Consider the following 25,903-nt stretch of genomic DNA (forward strand, 5'->3'; position numbering starts at 1 on the left):
AAAAGGGACAGGGAAGTGCCTTGTTTTCAGAATTTGGCCATTCTGCATTATTTTATCTCTATGTTCCTTCTGCGACGTGAAGGGAGAGGGGTAAACGCAGGCTACGTGGGGGCGGTGCCGCGGAGGAAATCCTGCCTCTCAATTGGTTCGTGCCAGGATGACAACCGGCGTATGGGCGGAGGCAGATTGCGATTGGCTAAGGTCTGAGGAGCGGGGGGCAAACTCTCAGCAAGAGCGGGAAGACTCGAATTTGGAGGCGCGAGGGAGGCTTTGGCGCTTTTCGCTCGTCGGCGTCGGGCGCCATGGCGGCGGCGACTGAGGTGAGTCCAGTGTAGGTTTGGCTCGCGCCTGGAAACTGCCTCCAGTCAGCGGCTGGCGGTGCGAGGGGAGAACGGAGGACATTTGCCTTGGCGGCTGGCTGCGGCCCCGCGGGAACCACCGAAGGGAGCAAGAACTACAACTCCCAGCATACATTGCGGCTAACCTCGGGTGTCCTGGGGCCCCCCAGTTTCTTTGAAATACTGTATGGTCCTCGGAGGGGGAATGCACTGTTACCGTTTCAGACTTGTGCATGTGTGCTTTTAATTTGTTTTGTTTTGTTATTCATTCATTGCCTTCATATCCCACATTTTCATCCATTTCATGGTCCTACCCCCTCCTTGTTTAATTCCCCTCAACAACCCTGTGAGGTAGGTTAGGCTGAGAGGTAGTGACTGGCCCACGGTCACCCATTGAGCTCTCTCCCATGCCTGCCTTGTATAACTTTGATCCTTACACTACTGTGCAACTTACATCCGTGGGAACTTCTACTATATAGTCTGTTAATCATGCTGAGTTTGATAAATGTACCATGCAGCAGTTTCTGGTTCTGATTTTTAAATCAGAAGCATGTCACTGTTGTGTTAATCATGGCAGACTCACTCTCTGGGCAGTCTTGCCATGCAGACATTAGACAATGGAACCCTGAAGAACTCTGCTCCTAAGGGCCCAATGTCGTTTTCTTTGCAGTTGGGAGGTGAATGGTGCTGGAGTTGGCTTCTATTTTAATATTCCATTATCAAAACATTTACATGTGTTTGTCTCTATTGCCATACTTATAAATGTTTGTGACTTACAGATTCAGTTGGATGTCGAGGATCTGAAATCTCAGGAAGCGTCTGACAGCGATTCAGACAGCGGACAGGGAAGCTGTGAAATGACCTCTCCAGCACAGATAAACAAAGGAGTTGCATCTGTTGATGATGAAGGTCAGTAATTTACTGTCTTTAAAAACAAAAGGGCATTACAGAGGTCATTGCATTATTTCAAAGATATGTCCTATACAACAGTAAATATCTCTAACATATATAAATGTGACACATATATAATTTACCCAACATCATGCACACAGTTAATCCATTTTTCATAGGAGCCCCTCCATGCATATCTGACACCTCCCTGCCTACCCCTCTCTCCCACAAAGTTTTGAAAGCCATTTTGATATCAGGACTGCTTTCCTGAAACTGATTTTTAAAAAGAATAAATATTTCTTAGTATATTCCAAAGTGGAAAACAATAGACCTGAACAGCTGAAGCCAATTTAAAAAGGAAATAATTACGTGCACACACCTGGTCCTTACACTCCTATGAGCTGTAGTAGTTTGTGGATTGTTACCAGAGCAGGGGGGAAATAGAGCCCACAGCAGCTAAATTGCACAATAAAGTTCAATTAAATTACATTGAATTCAGTGTTGCTTATCTTTGACTGCGGTATGTAACTGAATCTGCAATATTTCAAGTGAGGAAAAGAGGGTAAGAAATAAGTTTAACTGCTTTTAAAATATGTGTGTGTTTAAAAAAGGGGTGCATGCCATAAATATGTGAAACTTATATTTTTGACAGATTCTGATGAAGAGATATATGTGAGTAAGAGAATAAAATGTAAGAAGATCCTCCCAGACAGTGACAGTGAAATAGAAGACCTGGCTCCAGAGAAATCGGAGGCTGCAACTGGGGATATGGAAAGCATGAAGGAAAATGATGATACATTTGCTGCTAAGGAGAAGAAATCCAACCTAATCTGCCAGGCTCTGCAAGACAGTGATGATGATGAAGTGGACAACTTGTTTCATAATAAGAACCTTGGAGTGTATCCGGAGCTTGGCTTGCCTGAACATAAGTTGGAGAGCTCTGGGAAAAAACACAAGAACCACAGAATTCACTGTATGAAGGAAATTATTGAAAAAGAAAAGGGTGCCCCAAGGAAAAGGAGGAAGGAGAAAGAGAAAAAAATGAAAGCTATTAGAGATCTCATAAAGAAAGGAGAGGCAGAAGAAGGGAAGGTATGATGGGAATGAGAAGAACATTTTAAGGGATTGGGCTTTGATGGAATCATTGTGTGCACCCAAGGTAAAGTCCAGTCTAATGCCAAGTGATGTATTTACATTTTGTGATTCATGCCTCATGTTGCATTGACTAGCATGTACACAAGTGTCTCACCAGCTGCACTGTTAAACTGAAATGTCAGCTATAGCATTATGGTATGGTAGTCCAACTTGCTGCTATAACAGGAGAGAATAAGGCACAGTCTAGATAAGTAGCTCACCATGCAACTGTTCTTGTTTTCGTGTCACTTTAGAGGACAGATGGCCATTGCATACTTGAATGTTCCCCTCTAGTCTAAAAAAAGCTTATCTCACACACACCACCACTTTTATATAGAAAATGTGATGGGTAGGAGTAATCTAATGTAGGCTTCTCTTGACGTGCTGATTTTCCATGTATACACATTGATTGAATGCTTACCCACAACATATAATCCTTTGCTCAGTGTGAAGCAGTACAGGCCAGTTTTATTACATGTTAAGTTGTTTGTCTAAACTGTGTCAGGGTTTGAATGCAAATAGGATGGGAAGCATGTGGTGCTACAGATGTTTTTGTACTTTCTGCTTCTATCAGCCTCAGCCAGTGTGACTGGTTGTCAGGAATGATGAGAGTTGTATTCCAATAGTACCTGGAGGGCCAGAGATGCCCCACTTCTACTGTGGTTCATGGTATAGCATGGGGCCTTGCACTACAGGCGTCTCCCCACTTTTACGTGCAATTGACTCAAGCGTGATCATGTATACATGTGGTACCGGGAAATAAATAAATAAAATAAAATGGAATCATACCAGGAAATGACAGAAGAGAGTGTCTTCATGGCTGATAAGGAAACCATCTCCGGATCCTAAAGATGATGTCAGTGAGGGTGGAGGAAGCCCTGAAGAGAGGCTCAGCAGGGCTTTGTTAAGGTTGCTTAGTCTCCCTGCAGTAGCAGTAGCAGCCACTTTCCAAAGCTACCTCCAGCAGGCTCCAGAGCTTCAACTCTAGATATTTGGTTTTGGTTTGGATTGAAGAGAGAGCTGGAGAGCAGGAAAAAACAGGTGCTCCCCACTTACATGATTTTCTCCTATGTGTGTGGGGCCCCGAAATGTAACTTCCACATGAGTGGAGGGTGGTCGCCTATGGTTGGCTTTACTGTGAACTTATAGTATGCTGTTGAAAACATTGATTTCCTTTCTATTTATATAGAAAAGAGGGGGAGGTAGCAACTGCTAACTGTTTCCTATATTCTACCTTTCTTGGGCCAGGAGGATAGTGAGAGGTCTTCTTTCAATGACAGTGGGTGTCTGCTGGCTGATAAAGACCTCTTTGAGAATGGCTTAGAGGAAGAGGATCCCCTTCTTCAAGATGAAGAGTCTCTAGAGTTGATAAAAGCTGCAGGGAAAGAGAGAGTGAAAAAACGGAAGGTGAGTAGTGCTAAACCATCCAAGGAAACCATACAAAGTATTTATTTTTGTTTACCTGAACTTATTGCCAATCAGTTTTACTGGATGATCCCAAATTCTAGTTGGGTGGTGACCAGAGGCAGAGCCTTTAAAGTGGTGCCACATTTGTGGAATTCAAGTGGAGAGGGTTATAGGAAGATTCCAAAAGTACTGCATTGGAGCACCTTCAAAGCACAGCGTCCCAGTGTGCTAGACAGAAATTGGTGGGGATCTGCAGCAAACACCACAGAAACCTCAGAAATAAATATTTGGATAAATATTTGGTATTTCTTTAAGCAATACTCTGTACAAAAGTTTCTTTTGGCATGTTAAATTTAATTGCCTCTCCCACCAATACTGGTTGTGAGAGTGAACACGACAAACAAGGTGGATGAATATGAGGAACATCTATTGAAGGAACCTAAAAATGACACCCACACCTATTCACTTTTAGTTTTGTTTCTATCTCACTTTTTTATGGTACTTAACAGCACCTCATTTTCCATCCTGAGTATGCCTAACTTTTAATTGTGTCGAAGTCACATGTTTGCTCAAAGCTATCTTTTCATTTTTGTTAAGGAGCGGAAGGCAGCCAAGCTGGGTAAGGAAGCCATCAAACAGCTGCACAGCGAGACTCAGCGGCTTGTCAGAGGTAAGATTTCAAAACATTTTGCAAGATTCTGTATGCATGTAGAAGGTTCCAGGTTCTATTAAACTCTGGTATCGCCCACTTTAAAAACACCTTAAAGGAACTGTCAACAGAATGTGGACCTATCTTTGCCACAGACCTTGGAGATTCATTTGCTAGGCAGTACTGTGCTTGCTGGGATGCTGGTGGCGCTGTGGGTTAAACCACTGAGCCTAGGGCTTGCCGTTCAGAAGGTCGGCGGTTCGAATCCCCGTGACGGGGTGAGCTCCCGTTGCTGGGTCCCTGCTCCTGCCAACCTAGCAGTTCGAAAGCACATCAAAGTTCAAGTAGATAAATAGGTACTGCTCCGGCGGGAAGGTAAACGGCGTTTCCGTGCGCTGCTCTGGTTCGCCAGAAGCAGCTTAGTCATGCTGGCCACATGACCTGGAAGTTGTACACCGGCTCCCTCGGCCAATAAAGCGAGATGAGCACCGCAACCCCAGAGTCGGTCACGACTGGACCGAACGGTCAGGGGTCCCTTTACCTTTACCTACTGTGCTTGCTAGAGCAATGGTCTGATTTGGTATAGAACAGCTTCATATGTTCCTTTTAAGTTTTTTGTGTTTTTATCATTAAAAGTTAAAGCAAGGCCATACTATTCAAAACTTTCCTTCATTATATCCACACAGACCAGTTTAATCCCTTTGTTTCTTTTCTGGTAGAAGCCAACATCCCTCTCCCATATCACCTACCAGAAGCCAAAAGTGTTCATGAATTCTTCAAGCGCAAACCTCGTCCTGCCTTCCAGGGAAGTGCTATGGCTTTGCTAAAGTAAGTCAAGCTTGCTGCTAACTTGTTCCTTTTCATGATACAGGCATCTGTAGGTGTTGCAGTAGTGCTGTTATAGAATAGGACTGGATGCAGAATTCATCTTTTTAAAATCATAATTTCATTAATCTAGTTTTTCAAGATAGCTTACAAAAGAATCATAAAACAAATATGAAACAGATCAAAAACATTAGAAACAAAAGCAATTATCGTAGCAACAGTAAAAATTAAAAAACAGTAGATATAAAATGTTTTAGAGATTAAAAAGATTTCCCAGGATTGTAACAGAATTAATCTTCTTAGAAACTCTGGGTTTCATTAATATAAAAAAGTTTCAAGGCTGCATAGCTCTGAAAATATGCCTGCTCAGTTTTCAGAAGCCAGAAGGGTGATTAAGATATTCCAGAGGTCAAGTTCAGGGTTACAGAATGCTGCCCAGTTCAAGATTTTCCCATTGACTAGCAAAATCCAAATATATTGTGCAAAATAAACAAACTTGTGTAATTCCCCAGTTTACATAATTTATACAGGATTTTTTTTTTTTTTTTTGCAATTCTTGGGGCTAAACTCTAATTTTATTTTTAGCACTGAGTACGCAACTGTCATCTCTTACTAAAAGTGTGCCATTTATACTCTGAGATCTAACTGAGGGTGTTTTTATGTACAATACTATTATTTACTCCAAGTTATAGAGAGCTAATTCATTTCATATGCTGCAATGAGTGAATGCCTCCAACCAACCCTTGTATCTATTTTGTAATCCTGTGGAAACATGTAGAGATTATTGCGTGGAAGAAAAAGGAGAGTCTTAAATTGATATACCCCCTTCATCTGAAGATCTCAGGCCAGTTCACAAGATAAAAAATACATTTACCTTGCAATGAAGAGATGGGGAAATGGATCCTATGTACATTTGCCTATCCTGACTTCTCTTAATACCTGCAGGTCCAGCTGCTTTCCAAAAAGTGAGATGCTATGACAGCCTGCTAGTCTGAGATTGGGCAGTGATGAGTCTCTTCCTTAGCACACAAGCCCCTCCTTCCTCTCTGCTTGTACTGGGCACTGATGAAAGGGACTGCTTCCTTTTCAAAAATTGGGAGATGGTTTCTTTTCATTATGATTATATTGAATTGACTCAAAATGGGCTAAAACAAAATGAACATCAGTAGAACATGTTGCACAATTTAACTCTCCTGCCCCACATGAGAAGGCACTGTGCACATTACTGTGTCTAGCTATTGGCGGAAAACTGTAATCATTCTTCAGTAATTCTCTCCCGCCTCCCTTTATTCAAGGATAAATAGGCAAAATACTGCATTCTGCCCTTAGACTGATTTCTTTATTTTCTGAAATGAACAAGTTTAAGATTGGTAGTGATCTAACTTGTATCCCCCCCCCCCGACAGATCAACTAAATATCAGCCAAGTCTAGATGAAGAAAGTGCTGTTGCAAAGAACCCAGGTATCGATTGCAGTGAGAGTTGCAGAGGACAATTTAACCAATCAGCAGGGAGAGTATTGGCAGCAGGGCTTGATCTGCAATCTTCGGCCCTTGTGAACCCTGCTTCTGCCAGCACAGATGAAACTTCTACTGGGGAAGTGGGAAATTTGGCAAAACGTTGTTTTGAGGAAAATGAACAGGGCAGTGATTCCAAAATTGAGTGCCTTAAGGAGGAGCTGAGTTCTGGAAAGCAAGAAAAGCCTGATCAAATCCCTGCAGAATGCATCAAATCAGTAGAGAATGAAGTGGAAGAAAACTTACTTGAGCAAGTGGAGGAGCAATCTTCAGAACTGGGTGGAAAGCCCAAAGACATTGTGCAGCCACAGGAAGCAGTGTTGTTAGCTCCTGCTGAAAAAACAAAGAAGTCTAAGCTGGATCGGCTTCGGGAGCTGGGAGTAGACCTGACAATCAAGCCTAGGCTGTGTTCCGGGGATGATTCGTTTATTAATCTTGATGAGCCGGAATCTAACAGAGGTGTGGTACCAGCATCTAGTATCTTGTTATGTTGTGATTCTTATTCGCTTGCTACTGCTTATATGACAAAAGATTGAAAAGGGAATTGCTAGGGAAGTTTGCATTGTTGGGGAGGGGAAGGTAAAAAAATAGATTTTTCATTCTTCCATGGTATCTTCTCCTAAAACGTTTGAGTTCAATGGTCAGGTGCTATCTGCCACTTTGGATATTGAAATCATTTATTTCTGTGTAATGTGTCTAGAATTGTTACATGCTTTGCTTAAATCAGGTTGTTTTAAGCCTCCGTAGGATATTCACTTAGCGTGGTTTAGTTAAGTCTCTCGCTCCTATTTAAGCAAGGACACTTTTTCACAAGCCCGCCCGCCCACCCAGTATTAATAATTGTGACACGTAGCAGTAAAAAACATAAATCGGCACTCTTCCATTAGGAACACAAGAACCTGCCTTATATCAAGTAAGACCATTGGTCCATCTAGTTCAGTACAACCTACATTGACTGGTAGTAGCCTTTCAGTGTTCATCTGAAACATTCTCAGCCCTACCTTGAGATGCTGAGGGGTTGAACCTGTAACCTTCTGCATGCAAAGCAGATGCTCTACCACTGAGCTACGGCCCTTCTCCTTAAGGCTTCTTCAAATGCTTGCCATCACAGTTACCTGGATGTAGTTCCTAATTTCCAAAGGTGTCCTAAAAAGTGTCCCTTAATTCTTGACAGCTGAGGTGCTGTTTGAGGGATGACACTATTTTATTGTCTCAAACCCAACAAGAGTTAAGAAGACTTTTGACATCTTTTATTCAATTGTTAGTGCAAGAAAAACTAAAAAAATATTATGAAAAGACAGAAGATTTGACTTTTGCCCATAGGTTTAACCCCAGAATTGTGCCATGTTCACGAGAGAACTATTTTCTCCCACTTTCAACCAAAATTTCAGAAACCCCAACAGATGTTGGCATGGTGTTAAATTCTTAACAGGAAGACTCTTATTTTTCAACTTGATTGATTTTAGGTAACTTTAGATCCAGCTGAAGTAAGATTGATAGGCTTTAAAAAAATGAAAACTACAAAGTTTTTCACAAATATGTAATTATAGTATGTTTTCTTTTCTAACCCCCGCCCCCCCCCCAAAAAACAGAACTAGATGCTTTGAAGGAACGTTTTGTGAAGCATGCACTTTACACAACCAAGCCAAAAGCAGAACGAACGGTGGGCTTGAATATCATTCGGAAAGAGACCACTCATGAGGGCAAGGAGGAGCTGAAAGCAGATGTGGTGGCAGTGATGTTGGCTGCAGAGACTGTGGAGGGTGCAACCCATGCAAAACCAGGTACGCTTTGAGAGAGCACAGGGCAAGGTTTATTGGGTGGGGATGCTTCCATCAGTTCTCAGGTGCTTGTCATAAATAGAGCTGCAATGGTGGCTCAACCAATGTAGATTACTTTGTCAGTAACATTTTTGATACACTAAAAAGGCGCCCCTTGATTGGAAAGCAGGTTTTTAGTTTCTTACATTTAAAAAAAAATGCAGATTCTCAAAGCTGCTGATGGCAAGTAGCATCTTCAAAAAAGGGAACTGACTAAGATGATGCCTACTGCAGCACAAGCATGCGTCATTTAGAAAAAGACACAAAATGGCATTCATCTGAATTTAAAATAATCTTTGTTGCTCATACAGGTTTAATTGATTGACTCACATTTCCATAATCCAAGTTTTAGTCAATTGAATGACAGCCCTAGTCCCACATGATGAGTAGCTCTGTCCTCTTGATGATACAGTATCCCCAGTTAACCCCTCGTCGCCTACAAAATCTATGCTTCAGGTAGGACCAATTGTCCTTTTTAGCTTAAAGCAAATAAGATCTCAGAAGCCTGAAGCTTTCCTTCTCCTCTCCTAGCTGGAATTGCTGGTTCTCTTAGTCAGCACATGAGTTCCTGAACACCCCCAATTTCAAATAAACTTCCATTGCTTTTAAAATTAATTGTTGGTGGCATCATTAAAATGTTTGCCTGGGACAATGACATTTCTGTGTGTCTGTTAAAATGTGCATCTTAGCGTATTTATGCTTACCAGGTGAAAAGCTACAAATGCTTAAGGCTCAACTGCAGGAGGTCATGAAGCTCCGCAGGATGGAGGAACGCCAGAAGCGGCAAGCATTGTATAAATTGGATAATGAGGATATGGTGGAAGAGGAGGAGGAAGAGGAGGAGATGACAGATGAATCTGAGGAAGAGGAGGAGGAAGGCAATCAAGAGGTCTTTCCTTTATTTTCCTTTACATTTTATTTTATTTTGGCCTACTTCAGCAAGTTCTAATGTATTGCTGACTTCTCATAAAACTGTCCAGGAACTATGAGACTCAGGAATTTGTGCCATGTTTAATATTGGCCTCTTGCCAAATTGATCTGAAATAAAAATTGTAATTAAGTAAATGTGGCTTCAGCTCCCCACACAGCTGGGCATTGAAATCCAGGCTTTTATCTTATCCACCTTACTGCTGGCAATTTTGCAGCCAGAAATTTGTTATGATTTAATCATGAAGCAATTTCCCCCGAGGAAGTACAGAAATTCAGGCAGGTAGTCACAGAACCCTGAAGGGCTACCACTTACTTTGCCTTGTTCCATACCTCTCAAAAGCCACACAGTGGGGCTCTGAATATGAGAAAGTAGGAAACGAGGCCAAGAATGACATTGCTGTACAGAGTATCAACTAGCAGAGTATCTTAGAAGCTCTGTTGCAAGGAAATGAAGCACTGCAAAGCCAGGCAGAATTGTGATGAACCGGTACTTTAGTTTGCTTTAAATATACATATCTGCCCCCCTAGCAAGACCAATTCTGCGATTTTACTATAGGCAGAATAAATTAAACAAAAGGCAACAACTGTTGCATCTAAGTTTTGGAGTTCTGCAAAAATTTAGTATTTATTTAGAAGACTTGAAAAGCAAGTTACAATCTGAATTATCAAAGTGGGGTACATTATTAATATAATTGGAATCTGTAAAATACAGCAATAAAAATGGGCCAGATAAAAAACTAAGGGAGCAGCCTCTGATCATTGTGAATATCAAGTAGCAGCAGATTCCTCTATTGCAGAGTTTATGCCACCCATGATGTCCAGCTGCAAAAGAGGGCATCTGTCTGGGCTCAACGTGTTCTTGGACTCTGTCCTGGCACCTGTTTTTAAATGCTAGGGATTAGACTTGGGAAAAGAAGAAGAAAGAATTTAAGGAAGTACATATTCTTCACTGCTGAGATAACTCTTGCAATATGTTAGGAGGAAGGGCTTCTGAACCAGAGAATAGTAGTTTGAGATAGACCAGCTCTGGAAATTAAGTGTTGGCCTTCTGGATCAGTTATCCCAAAAGAGGGATGGGGCAGGCAGTAGGGAATGGGAACTGTGACCAGCAACCACTTCTTTATCCTTGCTGCTGGTGGCCCCCATTGTACCTCTTTTCTTAGTCTGAGCTTTGGGCAGATACTGGCTCCATCTTTTTAAGGTGTTGTCTGTAACTATAAGGGTTAGAAACGTTTATCGCATATACAGAAAGAAGAGACTAAAGAAGTCTAGATAACATGAGAATTTTGCTGGATTAGATCAACAGCCTATCTAGTTCAGCATCTTGTTTCCCATAGTGCCAAGCCAGATGCTTGTGGGTTTCGCAGAAGCAAGTCAGGAAGGCAACGTTCTTCTATTGTCTCCTAGCAACTGGCCTAATCCCTTTTTTAAAGCCCTGTTTTGTAACCGTAGGTTTCATAAGAGTTTTCACTGTTTGCCGTAAAAGTGTATGCACTTGAAGCCAACAACTGTCTGTGTTTAAGCATACCCGTAAGCAAAAGTTCACTCACTTTGGAATTTGGTATATGTGTGTGTGTATATTCCACTAGACGGTGGAGTATCTCCTTGGTGAGGCAGAGGAAGATAATGAGGAGCTGGAAGAGCAAGGCCCTGCAGATAGCGACAAAGAAACTGACAAAGAATCGGTTGATGAGGAACAAGCAGCTAACTTTGTGCACTGCACTGCTGTTCCAAAGCTTTCCTCAACAGAGTCAACCTTGCTGCTGTTCAAGGATAACTCTTCAAAAACAGGGTAAGCTTTAGTTTTATTACAGGGCTAGCCAACATGGTAAATTCCAAATGTTCTTGGAATCCAATCTGAGCCAGCATAGCCAATCACCCAGTGTGTCCATCAGCAACTGAAGGGCACCACATTGGCTGTCCCTGATTTATGGAGTGGTCCTTACTACCTTTTAAAAATATGATTATCCTTCATTTGGGCTGTTACTGTTTCTTGCAGGTGTTCTCTTCCATGTGAAAAAGCTGAGGTGGAAGAAGGTGTGGGAAGATCACACAAGCCAGGTAATATACCTGCGTATCTGCAGCTGGCGTGCTCTTGTCTGTTTTTTCATACTGTGCCTTTGAACGACAAACTAAGCTTTTCTTGTAACTAAAATATATGTCTTAATAACTTTTATATGTAAATCTTTCTACTTGTTCTCTTCATGATTGAATGGTGGGCAACCATTTTGCCAAAACATAGATATACTTCAAAAATTAGCAATATATTTCTTTTAGTTACAAGGTTAGTTTAATACACAGATACATAGGTTGGTTAAATTTTGGGAAGGTCTATCGAACAACCACCTCTGGGATAGATGTGATCTGCTGCATGCCTTGCTGCAAACCTATCTTGGCTTACAATCTGCTAAAGTGTGGATCAGAACCCCACTGGATTTGCTGCAAGGAAAATGTGAAGTTGTAAGTCTTTGACTGCTTAGAGGCTCAAATCTTCACATGCTAGAAATGAAGCAGTGTGTGGAGAGCTGTGTATGTAAGAGGTGAAACTAGGAGAGAGATGTATGGGATATAGTCGCTGGATGAGTTATACATAACTAGGTTGTAGGGAGTTGGGGTGAGCAGAAGATCTTAGTTTTGATGTGGGCTGTTTTATATAGCTTGAGCTGTTCTCATTCCATGTTTGTACTTCTGAAAATGTTCAGCTGTTTCCCTACGTTATTGCAAATGTTTCATTTTGTTGGTGACTTCTGTTTCAATGAATCAGTGGTTTCCCCTTTCTGTGAGACATTGAAGATTTGCCATTACTGGAAGCAGGATATTTCGTGGGATTGATTCACACTTGTGCTCTAGCAGAGCTTTATTTGGGGAAGACCCAGTGAATGAATTTCACTTGGCACTCAGTGATAAACCAGTTCCCATAGTTGGGGTCTGAGCAGAACCTCAACCCTCCCTCAAATTCCATGGAGAGGGATATGGCTTAGTTCACTCTAATAGTTCACTCTAATAACCAGCTCTAAAAATTAGTAGGGTTTCTTCACTTTTCTTTTCCTTCTCTTAGAAGATGAAGATTCATTTTTACTGCCGAACTTGGCAAAGGAAAACAGTCACAACAGCAGCTTTGAGTTGATTGGTTCTATGATTCCCTCCTATCAACCTTGTAATAAGCAGCTGGCACGTGGGGGCAACTTTCTGTCTGCCATTGGAGTCGTCCGCTCTCCTTCTCCTGGATTTTTCAAAACAAGCTTCATCAGTTCTGCTTCTAAGGTCAGATTTTGATCTTTTTTTTGAATCTTTAACTAATAGCAGCTGGTCACTCGAAGAGTAAATATGTAACTTTAAGAACTGGTGCCTGAATTTGCTTTCCCCCCTCATCCCTCTCCACTCGATTTTCCTTTTTGTATCATGCTTCTTAAATGGTGAGCTTGCAGACAGGCGCTGTTGTTTTTAAATCATCTGTATGGCATCTAAGAAAATGCTTTATACATAATGGATAGCAAGTAATTGTGAAGTGTGGCGTTTTATTTAATGCAGTGTTTACCATAGGTACAGAAACTTAAGCACATCATACACATGAGGTACACCCTTTAAACTGTGCAGCAGGGTCACACTCCCCTTCTTCTTTTCATTGCACAGGTCATCCAAAAGGGTGACTGTGCTGCTTCAGTGCCAAAAATAAGGTCAGATGCCAGATCGAAATAGCTCTAGAAAATTGGTGTCGTCAGTATCTGTTGGGCATCAACCACTAATTCAAGCGTCTTGCCCAAAAAGGATATGTTTGTGGCCAGCTAATAGTTGGAATAATCTTGAGGATTTCTTAAGGAGAGGCAGGAAGAGTGCCTCTTTATGGCAAAGTGGTCAAGGCCATCTTGTAATGAGGTTTTTGGTAGTGTCCTGGACCCTGCCTTTCAACCGTCTTCCACTTGTTATTAAGAGCCGTGCCTTTGTGAACTGTCTTCAGTTCATTAATTTAGCAGACGTAACTGTATTTGTGTAGGTTTTAATAAGCTACTCTCTTGTAGTCTCCATTTGAGAACAGGTCACAATGACCTGTCTATTCTAATCTATGGCTGGCCTTTATTTATTTATTTATTTATTTATTTATTTATTTATTTATTTATTTATGCATATTTGTAGTCATAGGACAGCAGATCCCAGGGCAAGATACAAAACAACCATATACATAAAATCAGACGTGAGAATCTGAGGACGAGCCTCCCAGTGCTCTTGTTCCCCTGGCTAGTAGCAGAGACCAGAATGTGTTTCGTTTAATTCTGCAGCCTTAGGGAAACCTTCCTTTCTTTGCTTCCTATGTCCAGAAATTCAAAGTTTTTGCAAATTGATTAATTTCTGCATGCAAACATTATAATTGATTCCAATTTTGTATTGCTTCAGTTTGTTAGCTGCAGAGTTCTGGCCTGCACTTTTAATTTTTCTAGTTTGAATTTTTCATTTTTCTATTTTGAATTTTGGCTACAGTCTGCCTTTTAATTCATGAATCTAACCGTGTTCTGCTTCTCCTCTGCTTTAGAGTTCAGGGAAGGCATCTGAGCCTTCCCTACCCATAGAGGATTCCCAAGATCTCTACAACGCTACTCCTGAAGAGAAAAGCCCAGTTCCAACAGCTGGGAGGTTCCAGTTCCAGTTCTCCCTAGAAGACGACACTCAGAGTCAGTTGCTTGATGCGGATGGGTATGTAATTTGGAGAGCTGGCTCTCTTGTGCAAGTAACGCTTTCAAAATAGGTAGAGTAAGGTTGCAATCCTAAACACACTTACTAGGAAGTAAAGCTGCATCAAACACAGTGGGACTTGCTTCCAGGTAAGCATGCATAGGATTGTGAATGGTTAGAACAAATAAACAGAGGGATGAATTGCACCCACTCTTCAGTGAATGGTTTCTCAGTCTCAGAAATGGAAGCTGCTGGTTTGCTGTTGCCTGTGTACTCAGTATCTACTAGTAGTAGATAATAGCCTTGAATCCTGAAACCCACGAGAGGAAGGAAGTTTGATGGTAGAAAAGGATAAGCTTCCACTTTTCAGTCCAAGACACAGTATCCTCAGTGACTTAGCAATGAAGTCAAGTTGCTGGCTCTGTGACAAATCTTCAACCAGCAGGCCATATTTCAGAGTTATTTAGTTCACAGGCCTATTGGGAAGGTGTGTGTGTGTGTTGATCTTTTTGACTATTGGCAGCTTGTGGAATGAATCTAGCCTGAAAACAATTTTCATACAGGGCCCACAGCCCTACCAAATCTTAACCCAAGGTGTAAACAACTTTGCTCACAGTCTGGAGTGGAGTGAAATCATTTTCAAGTTATTTTTACAGTGGTACCTTGGGTTACATACGCTTCAGGTTACATACGCTTCAGGTTACAGACTCCGCTAACCTAGAAATAATATCTCGGGTTAAGAACTTTGCTTCAGGATGAGAACAGAAATTGTGCTCTGGCGGTGCAGCAGCAGTGGGAGGCCCCATTAGCTAAAGTGGTGCTTCAGGTTAAGAACAGTTTCAGGTTAAGAACGGACCTCTGGAACGAATTAAGTACTTAACCCGAGGTACCACTGTATTTTGATTTATACCCCACCCTTCAAGAGGTTCCCAAGGCAGCTTACACAAAGTTAAAGCTACTGTTAAACAAATTAAAACAAATACGTTGAAGTGTCACAATATAAAGGCAGCTGACAGGATTATACCAAGAAGCATAACAAGAATGCACAAGCGTTTAAAAACCCTGGGGAAATAAAAACCACATCCACACTTTCCCACCCCCGTTCCTCTGCTTCCTTTGTGTCAAAGTTTAGATTGAACATTCCTTGAGAAACTGTAAAATTCTTTCACATTGATGACACTGTATACACAAAGCAGGTAAATAAAAGTTGTCTAAGGTAGGTAAGTCCTAAAAGAAAATGCTGAAACACAATGGTGTTCACCCTGTGTGAGTGTAGCTACAGAAGAAGCATCCCAAAAGGTCCATGTTGGAGGCCTTTCTTGCCAAACCACCTGAGCTTCCTCTGATGACTGTGGACTTTTTCAAAGACGTTAATTTTGCTTTCAGGTTTTTGAATGTTGGCCATCACCGGAACAAATACCAGTCATCCAAGGATCGCCTACCGTTGGCTAGCATGGACGAGAACGCCATGGATGCAAACATGGATGAGCTGTTGGATCTGTGCTCTGGCCAGTTTGCCTCTCAGAACAAGTGTCCTCCCAACACTTACCATGGCAAGAAGCAGAACATGGAAGAGCTGCTCAACCTTTGCTCTGGAAAGTTTGCTTCTCAGAGTAAGTTGTGGATCTTGGGCCTCGTAGCAAGAGCTGGGGTTGCACATACCACCTTCGGTAGGCTTTTGCTAAATTCTACACCCAGAATATGATGATCAAACCAAAGGGAAAGAGGCTAGTAGGTGCCTAGTTTTGGCAAGTAAATTTAACGGTTTTGTCTGTGGATTTTTTTTTTAATGGCAATTTTATTCTGTTAAAAATAATCTTTACTCTGATTTTCAATTTACACACTGCTGAAGGCTGCTTGCAGCATAGTAGACACATGTAGGATAACAATAAACAAGATAAGGAGGTAAGAACAGCATATATAACAATCTGATTAAGGAAACCTGTATAAAATGCAACAGCTTAGTAGTCTGACTGCTTGCCCAAAAAGTTCTTGTTGTGGCTGAAGGCCCCTGTTAAGGGAGCTAGAAGTCCCATCCCAGGAAAGAAGTTCCTCAACCTGGCAGAAGTTTCAGTAAAGTGGGGGTGGAGGGACAAATGTGAAAATTGCAGTTTTAAGCAACAGTAGAGTTTGATTAAAGGAAAGATGGAAAGACACTGAGGATTTTTTCCTCTTATTTGAAACCAAATAGTTTTAACGAGGAGAAATAGCAAAGATGGGCACAACACAGAAGCTAGCACAACAGAACCTTTCCAAATTCTCTTCTTGCTGTACCCAAACCTTAGTTTTAAACATAGTGTCTCCCATGCTTGATCTATTATCATTATTTATTGACATTAGATTTATTACCTGACCTTCACCGGCAGGTCCCACTTCAAAATTTAAAAATATAAGTAGTTAAACAGATTACAATCACATCTTGAGTATCAATGGCTGAGTCCAACCTCTGCCATTGTTGACAATTGTCACTTTCTCAGTCTTAGTATCTCTCCACCCCTGTTTTACTTATACCCCTGCTGTTGCTTAAACCTGCAATTTTCCTCTAAGTGATACCTACCTTTCACTTTCTCAGACTTTTGCTATTGTTTGAAAAAGCCACTTTTTCCCTTTCATTGTTCCTCTCTTCTTACCTCCATGTCATAGTCGCTGCTGCTGTGCAACCAGCCTTCTCTTCTGCTCCCCTTCCCTGACTTTATGCAAACCCTCCAATGGGAGCTGTGTGATGACGTTCTTACATTATAATATATAGAGAAATAAAAGCTCCCAATATTAGGTAGAGGAATTGCTGTTTCTTTAGCAGCAGCAGCTTTTTAATAAGTTTAAGGGCTGGGGATACAAGAACACTTTATCTGGGACCAGCTGGGTTCTGCCTGTTAGACCCTGTTCCAGTGACATCTCAATTCTGGTTTCTTTCTCAGATTCTCCCATTCGATCCTCCTCAGCAAACCCTAAACTGGAAAAAGAGAACAGCACTGATGATCCAATGGCTGAGGCAGTAGCTCTTTGTTCTGGCTCTTTTTCAACTGAGAGGTAAGCCTTGGAGATGTGCAACTCAGTTCTCCAAAGGTTTTCCTCTCCTTCAGTAGAGGGAGCATGAAAACATCCATTGTATTGAGATTATCGGTAGGACTGGGAGGAGAAAACTTCTCAATTAAGCAAAATTTTTCACTGGCCTACTCACCAAAAAGTGGTGCTACCTCTCCTTATTGTTTACCTTTCTACACCAAGCTAAACTCCAGAAAATTAGCCACAGCTAGTCCATGTGACATCTTGGAGACTGAGGATAGATATGTCCTAATGCTTTTTGTTTTGTTCACCATGTTCTGTCATGGCTAACTAGGTGTGACAGGTTGTACAGCAGGGGCGAGATGCCTGTGGCCCTCCAAATATATATTGGACTCCTTTGTTCCCACTTGCACATTCCTACTTTGCTAGATTCCAGTTGCTAAACAAGTCTTTTTCTTCCCTTTTAAAAATCCTTTCTTGTAGAGAAGTGGAAGAAGATGAGGAAGAAGAATTTGGAGATTTCTGTCTCTTAACAGATGACCATGCCTTTGATAGTGAAGAAGTGAGTACTGCGAACTATTGTGGTTATTCCAGAATTAAACACCAGGCATGCATTCCACACAAAACCTTAACTATTTCCACTCCCACCCCAAAGCCAATGTTCTACTCAACTAGTCCACCAGAAGCTAATGGGCAGGGCTGGGTATGCCCCAGAGTAAATGGATTTGAAGAGAAACTCCATTCTGCAGCCTGAATGTGCATACTAAGCAAATTTGCATATTTTCCCTTACTTCGTGTAACTGATTCTGCCTTTAGTGGTCATGGGGAGTACCTTTGCAGGGCACTGAAGCCTCAAGCCTAAACCCTCAGTATCTTGTTCAGTCACCCCTCAGGCCCCTGAGATTTCAACAGACATTGCCCTGTGCTCTTCCATTCCCATTTCTATTGCTTTTTAAATGAAGCTGGAGGCTGTACCCAGTAGCTCATTCTGTGGGTTTTCTATGCTCCCAAACAATCATCATGTAGACACCACCTTCTAACTGTGTTGTTTAAATAGAAGAACAAGCTGAAATATAGAAGGTATTAAAGGAGGTGATAAGATACTAAAGGAAATCCTGAATTCATTTCCTGAATTGATAGGATGAAAAGAACAAAGAGGAGGAGGACGATGAGCAGGAGGAGGAAAAGGAAGGAGAGACAGAGGAAGAAGAAGAGAGTGAAGATGAAATAGATGATGATGATGAAGAGGAAGTGTTGAGACGAAGGGAAGGAATGAAGAAGAAATTGTAAGTAAATCCTTCTAGCCTTTATAGTTTTGCAATAAACAGGATGAATGCAGTATATGACGCTAACTAAAACAAAATAAAAAGGGACAGGCTTGAAAAATGCTGGCAGAAAAATCTTTCCAGGGGCTTTCGTGTGTGTGTGTGTGTGTGTGTGTGTGTGTGTGTGTGTGTGATCACACTAATGGCTGGCATGGAACCTTCAACTGTCAGCCAACAGTGAAGAAGAAGAAAGAAGAAGAAAGAAGAAGAAAGAAGAAGAAATAGAAGAAGAAGAAGATCCCACCTATCTGACTGGGTTGCCCTCAGGCCACAAAACCTTAGCCACCCCGGACTCAACCATGGCTTGATGCAAATTGGACACAGACTGAGATATGGGGGATGGTTAAGGCAAATCTGCTTTTGTGATGAATGGTTGGTGAAGGCAGCATGGAGCAAGGAGACAACAGTGGGAATCAGCCGCTGCTGTCCGTTTCAGGAAAGGGCGGGTTGACGATGAAGCAGGCAAGGGGAGGGTACTCAGAGGGCTAACCTATTTTTCTGGATGCTGCTGAGATAAGCTCAGTGACACACTCTTGTGAAGACACCACAAGAAGGCAGCAGCAGGAAGGAACAAGCTCTCCCAACTTGATTCGGTTTACCCTTGGCATCTGTTCTTATTTCAAAATATTAATAAACTAAATACTGTATTAAAAAATGGCAGCAAATGTTTCTGAAATTTATTGGGAAAAATAAAAACCATGGCTGAAGGCAAAGGTTTTATATGATGAAAGGAAAAGAGGAGAGCCTGAGGTTCCTTGTCTTGCTTCATTTTGATTGGGGCTTAATTGTTTCTATTTTGTTGCATCTTTTATGTTGGCAGTTCTGGGTAAGATGAAGTTTGTCGTGATGTGCAGCAGCTCCTGAAATCTTTTTAGACTCAACTTGGATTCCTGGCTTTCTTTCCCTCCTCTCAAAACATTTCAGCAAATTGCAGGACTTCATGGAAGAGGAGGCTGAGCTGTCGGGAAGTGAGATGGGGAGTGAGGATGAATATGATGGTGAGGAACTTGATGTTTATGAAGATGAAGTCCTTGATGAGGTCCTCCCTACAGATGCAGAACTCCAGGATCAAGTCAACAAAATACACATGTCAGTAGCCGTAGATACATCAGCTTAAAATACAATTTTTGGTTGTGCTTTTCTGAAAGCACAGCCTTGTTTTTGAATGAAGACTAATTTCAGTTTCCCTCCCTTACACATGGATACTTTTTAGGAAGGTGATGCTGGATGATGACAAACGACAGCTGCGCTTGTATCAAGAGAGATATCTTGCTGATGGAGATTTGCACAGCGATGGCCCTGGGCGAATGAGGAAGTTCAGGTGGAAGAACATAGGTATGATGCTGTCTTATTCTAGAGCAAGCCTGTACGACTGGTGACCCATGAAGATGAATGAGCCATGCCTGATACAAGTTGATAGCCCCTGTTTGTGGTCGCAGGCGCGGGTGTGTGTGCGTGGAAACAAGAAGGCTTATTGAGACCCTACATGGCTTGTTGTCTGTGTTCAGCTTAGTGGGTCACAAATGGTCCTAGAGAAGGAGAGAAACAGACCTTTACTCCCCACCATCTTTCAGTCACTAAAATATGTAATAGCTGCTGATCTGTTTTACATTTTTGTGTGGCTTTTATTGTATTAAAATTGTAAGCTGCTTTGATACTTTTTAATGCAAATATGCTGTCTGTCCTGCAGGCTACATTGGCAAACCCAAACTCCAGCAGGAGGGTCTCTCGCTGTACCCTTCTATCTCTACCACAACTGTCCAAATCCCAATCCAAATCCTCATCTCTTTTTCCCCCACCAGGCCCACTATGCTTTTCTGCATTTAACACTTGTACTTTTAAGTAGAGCATTTCAGGCGGCAGTGGCCTGAACCAATTCCCTTTCTGTCTCCGTTTTCAGACAATGCTTTTCAGGAGGATATGTTGCACAATGATGCAGAGAACGATGATGAAAATGAAGACCATTTGGATGAGACAGAGGCGAAATGGAGGAAGGAGCGCTTTGAGCGGGAGCAGTGGCTTCGGGAGCAGGTAGCTTACCTTTGTGGATAGGCTTCTTCCTGGACCATTTCATTTAGCCTGCTTTTATGACAGACTGAGATGAGAGCTGAAATGTCCCCCCATCTGTTCTTGGTTACAAGCCATAGATATATAGTATTCTTGGTGGTGCAAACATTCTAATGTAAGAAAATAATAATACTGAAGATAGCATCTTCCACTGGGCCAGTATCAGTGGTAGTCTTCATTATAAAATGGCAAGCAATGTGGATGAAGATGTCTGTGGGAGTTTGTAAACTTGATGGTGGAACGGTTTTAAAACACAATTGTTAATGTCTGTTAATGGATTATGAAGTAAGAACTGTGCCAGTATCTTGCAAGTAAAGCAAAATTTCAGTAATAAATTCTTTTATGGATTATTTCACATATGTATGTTTTTTTTTAAAACATACATAACTTGTTTTAAGTATACCTCTAAAAGGCACAAAAATTGGCATCCTTGTCAGAGAGGTAAGATCGGCTGCAATTCCCTGAAGAGGGTACACTCAATGACAGATGCAAGTTTTCTGCCACATAACGGTTGGAATTGGCCTCTTATGTTCAAAGAGTGGTATACAGCTAAATAATTCTGCCAGCACAAGCAGAACTTCCCCTCCCTCTCCACTCCCCATATGCCTCCTAAATCTATTTGGGAAGGTTGAGGGAAACCTACAACAGATTTAAGGAGTGCAAGCAGGGAGGGGAAGTTCCATTGTGCCGTTCCAGAAGTGTTTGCACTAGTGGAACTGTTTTGTTGGGCTCCTCCCAAAGTGGTTTTTTTAAAAGCAAAAGCACATGACTAGTAAAAGTGTCATTCATTAAAGAAACTGCACCTTTTTTCAGTTACTTTTTGCTCCATGCTTATAATGATGTGGTCTAATGAAAATTCTGCTCATTTACAGTCGGAGAAAGGGGAAGAGGAGGATATCGATGAAAACAGCCAGTTCATGAAACTGGCCAAAAAAGTCACTGTGAAGTCCCTACAAAAGAAAGGTACTCCTGTTTCTTACTGAAGAGCTATGAATGCTAGCAGAACGTTAGCAGAATGGGGATGGGTGGGCACCAAAATTCAGCACCAAAATTCCACACCAAGGCTGCAGGTTGATTGAAAAAATACTTTTGCACCCTAGTGAGACTTTGATATCATTTTAAATACTGGTAAGCTATAAAACAGCTCACAAAAATAAAACTTCTGAAATGCCAGATCAGTCTTAAAAACAATGAAAGAGAAGCAGCAGCTAATATGATGCAACAAACCCCAAAAACTGCAGTCACGGTAGATCAGCGTTAGCCATCAAAAGTCTTGCTTCGAAGAGTAGGTTTAACCTGGGCCTTGAATTTATGGTAATGCCAGGTGCCTCCTTTCTTTAATTTTCTGGAAAGGGCTTTCCATAAGTCAGAACACCACGACTGAGAAGGCCAACTTCACATTGGTGTTTGCCACCACAGGGTTGATTTTCAGGTTCTTTGAATGGTCCCAGCTGAGGTCATACTTCCAAGTGGCTTGCTCCTAAAACTTTGCTGCCTTTGTATAGAGCAAGTGGCATTGGGAGGGGAATTGGCAGATATGTATTATTATACGCTACAGTTCTTAGTCTTTCTCTTGTAAAGTTTCAAAACTTTATCTGTCTTTTGCTTTCCTAGCAACTCCCTCAATAGCTGTACAGGAAACTAAATCACTACCCAGAAATCCATTTGAAACTTTCCGGTCTGCCAGTGATCCACAGGTCAGTACTTTAGTAGTTTGAGAACAGATTATTTCTTTTGAGAACAGATTATTTCTTCCCTTCATCATTTCTCATATTGCTTCTAGACAGCTTTCTTTAAAATTGGGCTTCATTTCTGAGATAGGAGTACCAAACTGCATAATGAGTCACATCGCTTCTCTTTGAACAGTGTAGGTCTGCTTGTATTATTTTATTTTAGTAAACTAAGCAATGGAGATCAAGTGGATTGCTAGTCCTGATTTATTTTTCCTGTGAGAAAGAACAACTTGACTAGCAGTTCTTCTGAAGGTTTAAATTGTGTTCAGTGTACTACTCAGGTCATGTTACTTGAATGTTAAGCCTCTGGATCCACCCCTCCTCCTTTTTGCAGCTGAAGAATGGATCACTGCTGAACAGGCCCAAAGCAGTCCTGCAGAAACTGGCAGCCATGTCAGACCTCAACCCAAACGCCCCCAGGAACTCAAGAAATTTCGTCTTCCAGACACTCTCCCCAGTCAAGAGCGAGGAGACGAAGGAGAAGTCCAAGCCCCAGGTAGAAATCTCTTGATTTAAATTGAACGGAATCATTTACTTAGTCTGCTTTTTTTTTTTGTTCCTTGTACTGAGTATGCCTAAGTAGGAGTGGTCTGAGGCAGAATTTGCACTCTTGACTGGCAAGCAATTTGAGACACGATCATGATATGGATCCAAAGCACAGCTTTCTCATTCATATTGTAGGCAGAACAGCATTATGTGGCATTCATTCATTATGCCCCACCTTCCAGAATACGATCCTTCCAAAGTAGCTTACAAAAAACATTAAACATCAAGCAAAACAACAGCATCCTTCCTACGGGGTAGCTGGTGTTAAACTGGTGCTGGGGGTGGGACAAGAGAAAGTCCAACTGCAGCAGGCACTGGGGTGGTCTTGGCCTACCTCCCAGTCTCCTAGAATCCTGTTTACAGGGCATCCAATGGAATATCCTGGGGATGGATTCTTGGGCTATGGATGAGTGCATACCTTCCTAAGTATTACTTTGCACAATCAGTAATCCAATACTTGCATTAAATGATCTTATATATTAGGGCTAGAGTTGCTGCCAGTCAGGTTTGATGAACCTGGGCTAGAGTGGCCAAAAAGCTGCCCTTCTTTATGTATCTTTGTGTTCTTTAGTGTGCCAATGACAACCCTGTTTGAGATTCACAACCTCTGCTTTAGGACAGGATAGTTAATCCATCCTTAGAGGCTCCCTAGGAGTTCAGAACCCCTCCTTCCCACAACAATATTTCATTCCTTCCTAAGTTTGTCAGCCTCCTTGAAGAGTGCTTTAGTAGGGACTCATTAGCACTGCTTGAAGGTAAGGAAGAGTAGTTTATGTTCAGGAGTGCAAATGGTAGGAGGAAGCTGGAGAAGGAATAGAAATGGACAGCATTATTCATATGAAGAAAGATTTAAGAAGTCGGGTGTTTACAGCCAAGAGTGGAAAATGTGTCTGTGTTTTGGGGTATGTGTGACAGAAGCTTAATGATAACTGACTGATATGGGGGGCAAAGGGGCAGGAACCTTGATTGTAATCTTCCCATTACATCTGGCAGATCATTGCTCTGCTAGATTACCTTTTGGTCTGATCCAGCAAGGCAATTCTTACATTTTGCTATCTTGAGTGGTTTCCTGACTGTCAGCAGCTACCTTGCCCTTCTTAAATGTGACAAAGAGACTGTGTGTGTGTGTGTGTGTGTGTGTGTGTGTGTGTGTTGTCTGCTTGGGCCCTGACCCAGCCAAGTTGCCCAGGACAGGAATGTCACATGGCCCTCTTAGCAGAAAAGACCAGCTGCCATCCTATGGTCCATAATCAAAATACTGCTGAGTTATTATATAATTCAGACTTGAAAACAGCCACTCGCTCAGTTGCCAGTGGCAAATAAGAATGTCCAGGGGACAGAAGCAGGCACCCTCCTTCTCACAGAGTGCAGTGTTCTTTTTGCAGGGTCAACGTATATCTGAGCCAATTAAGTTAATTAAAAAATTCTCGTGCTCAAGAGATTTTGTGGTCTCATGGTTCCTGTCACCTTCTAGGTCAAGAAGAGAGCTCCTGTCGCCATTGCAACACCTTCTCCCAAACGGCTACGGCTCGATGGCACTTCAGCTCAAGAAACCCGGAGTATATTTCAGTACTTGGAGCGATAAAAGACATGGGTGGAGAGCACCGATGGTGCTTGGTCTTGGTCCAGCTGCTGCACAGACTTCTCAAGGGAAAGAACTGATGCAACTCTCTCTAGAGTGGAACCCTTTTGATAATGAGATGCCTGGAATGTCACTTGGCCTGCATCCCTGGGTGCACAAATAAGAGAGCGGGTGAAAGGGTATGTTCTACCTGTTGGATGCAGCTGCAGCTTGAGTACCAGTCAAACCTGCACTTCTCTACATTGGTCTTATCTTCAACTTGCACAATCTGCATTGCACTCCCAAGAAGAGTTCTGGGCCAGGCATTTGAGGCCTGTGTTTTCATGCTTTAAAAAAATGATTACGGAGGCTGAATATCTGCCCCACCTGTGTTTCACTAGTTGTTGAGGGCTCCCTAACATTATATATATCTGAAAGTTCTAGGGCATTTTTAAATCAAGGTTTTAACTTTTTTAAAGGCAATTTTGGTTCCTTTTTCTGTCCCCCACACCTCATTCTCATGTTCAATTGCTGCCCCTCCTTTTTAAACAGAACATGTGAAATTGTGTTGAGGAAGAAAACTGAGGCATGGAAAGTCGTCTTCTGTCCATTGTGCATCCTTCTCAGTTCTCCATACCTTTATTTGAACACTTTAAAGCTTTCAACATGAAAAATAGAAGGGGGAGGGGAGGGTTTTTTTTAACAGTTACATTTAGTTTTTGAAGATGGATTTGAAATTTGAAAGGTGAATGGAAATAAACAACATATTTATGGCTATATTTAGAAAGTGCTGCAATGAAGACTTCTTACAACAGCATCTTGCCTGCATCTAAACATCCTCAAACTTTGTACCTCCATGATCTCAGAGGAGTCATTCTGAATTGTAAATCTATTCTGCCGGGGGGTGGGGGCGGAGAGAAAGTATAGTGTTAAAAATGGATGTGTACAGATGATGAAAGTTGTGAGGCTGTGCAAGCAGATTTTCAAAATAAACCAGTGCTTTTTAAATCTACTGTAGAACCTGGAATGTGTTAATCTATAGATTCCATAGGAAACTATTTAGCTTGTTTCTCAGGGAATCAAAATACTTTCTCTTAAAAGCTGCCTTTTGTTAAAATTATGCATTTATATCGATAACTTTATTTTATTACATATAGCTCCCACCTTTCCTCCAGAGGTGGGTGTACATGGCCTGCTTAGCTTCAGCAAGATGGTTACATCTTACAGCTTCAGGCACAATTTTAGAGCATGCATATAATTCTCCACCCTCAGTGGAGTTCATCTCTATTTTTCTCAGCCTTCTTTTTCTGGTTATGTTTTCAGCCACCTGAGGGCACTGTTCAGAAACAAGAGCTATTTGGTCAGGTCCAAGGAATGAGAAAGTAGGTAAAGGGCTTTCTTCTATTAAATGACTTCTCCTAGCAGAAACCTGCAGCTATTGAGCCCTGCCAAGCTGCTCTTCTCCTCTGTGATACTCAAAAACTTTTC

At 41.8% G+C, this 25,903-nt stretch overlaps 1 protein-coding gene across 1 annotated transcript; it reads left to right on the forward strand.

Annotated features, from left to right (window-relative positions):
- CLSPN (claspin) lies at nt 1-25,427 on the forward strand. The gene is made up of 24 exons (XM_083625953.1): nt 1-320; nt 1,118-1,247; nt 1,882-2,321; nt 3,612-3,770; nt 4,368-4,440; nt 5,139-5,247; nt 6,650-7,218; nt 8,352-8,543; nt 9,287-9,468; nt 11,099-11,301; nt 11,509-11,570; nt 12,568-12,773; nt 14,038-14,198; nt 15,564-15,790; nt 17,096-17,207; nt 17,667-17,745; nt 18,324-18,469; nt 19,433-19,597; nt 19,722-19,843; nt 20,409-20,539; nt 21,448-21,538; nt 22,190-22,272; nt 22,643-22,804; nt 24,329-25,427. The coding sequence occupies exons 1-24, from the start codon at nt 303-305 to the stop codon at nt 24,437-24,439; spliced, it is 3,933 nt and encodes a 1,310-aa protein (XP_083482079.1). The 5' UTR covers nt 1-302; the 3' UTR covers nt 24,440-25,427.
- The last annotated feature ends 476 nt before the right edge of the window (nt 25,428-25,903 follow it).

This window comes from Podarcis filfolensis (assembly GCF_964270895.1).
Source record: "Podarcis filfolensis genome assembly, chromosome: 8".
Taxonomy (NCBI): domain Eukaryota; kingdom Metazoa; phylum Chordata; class Lepidosauria; order Squamata; family Lacertidae; genus Podarcis; species Podarcis filfolensis.

Bases quoted from the DNA above. Each gene is read 5' to 3' on its own strand.
- CLSPN (XM_083625953.1), top strand. The intron at 7,219-8,351 runs GTGTGGTACCAG...CCCAAAAAACAG, and splicing joins TGAGCCGGAATCTAACAGAG to AACTAGATGCTTTGAAGGAA. The intron at 19,598-19,721 runs GTCAGTAGCCGT...GATACTTTTTAG, and splicing joins CAAGTCAACAAAATACACAT to GAAGGTGATGCTGGATGATG.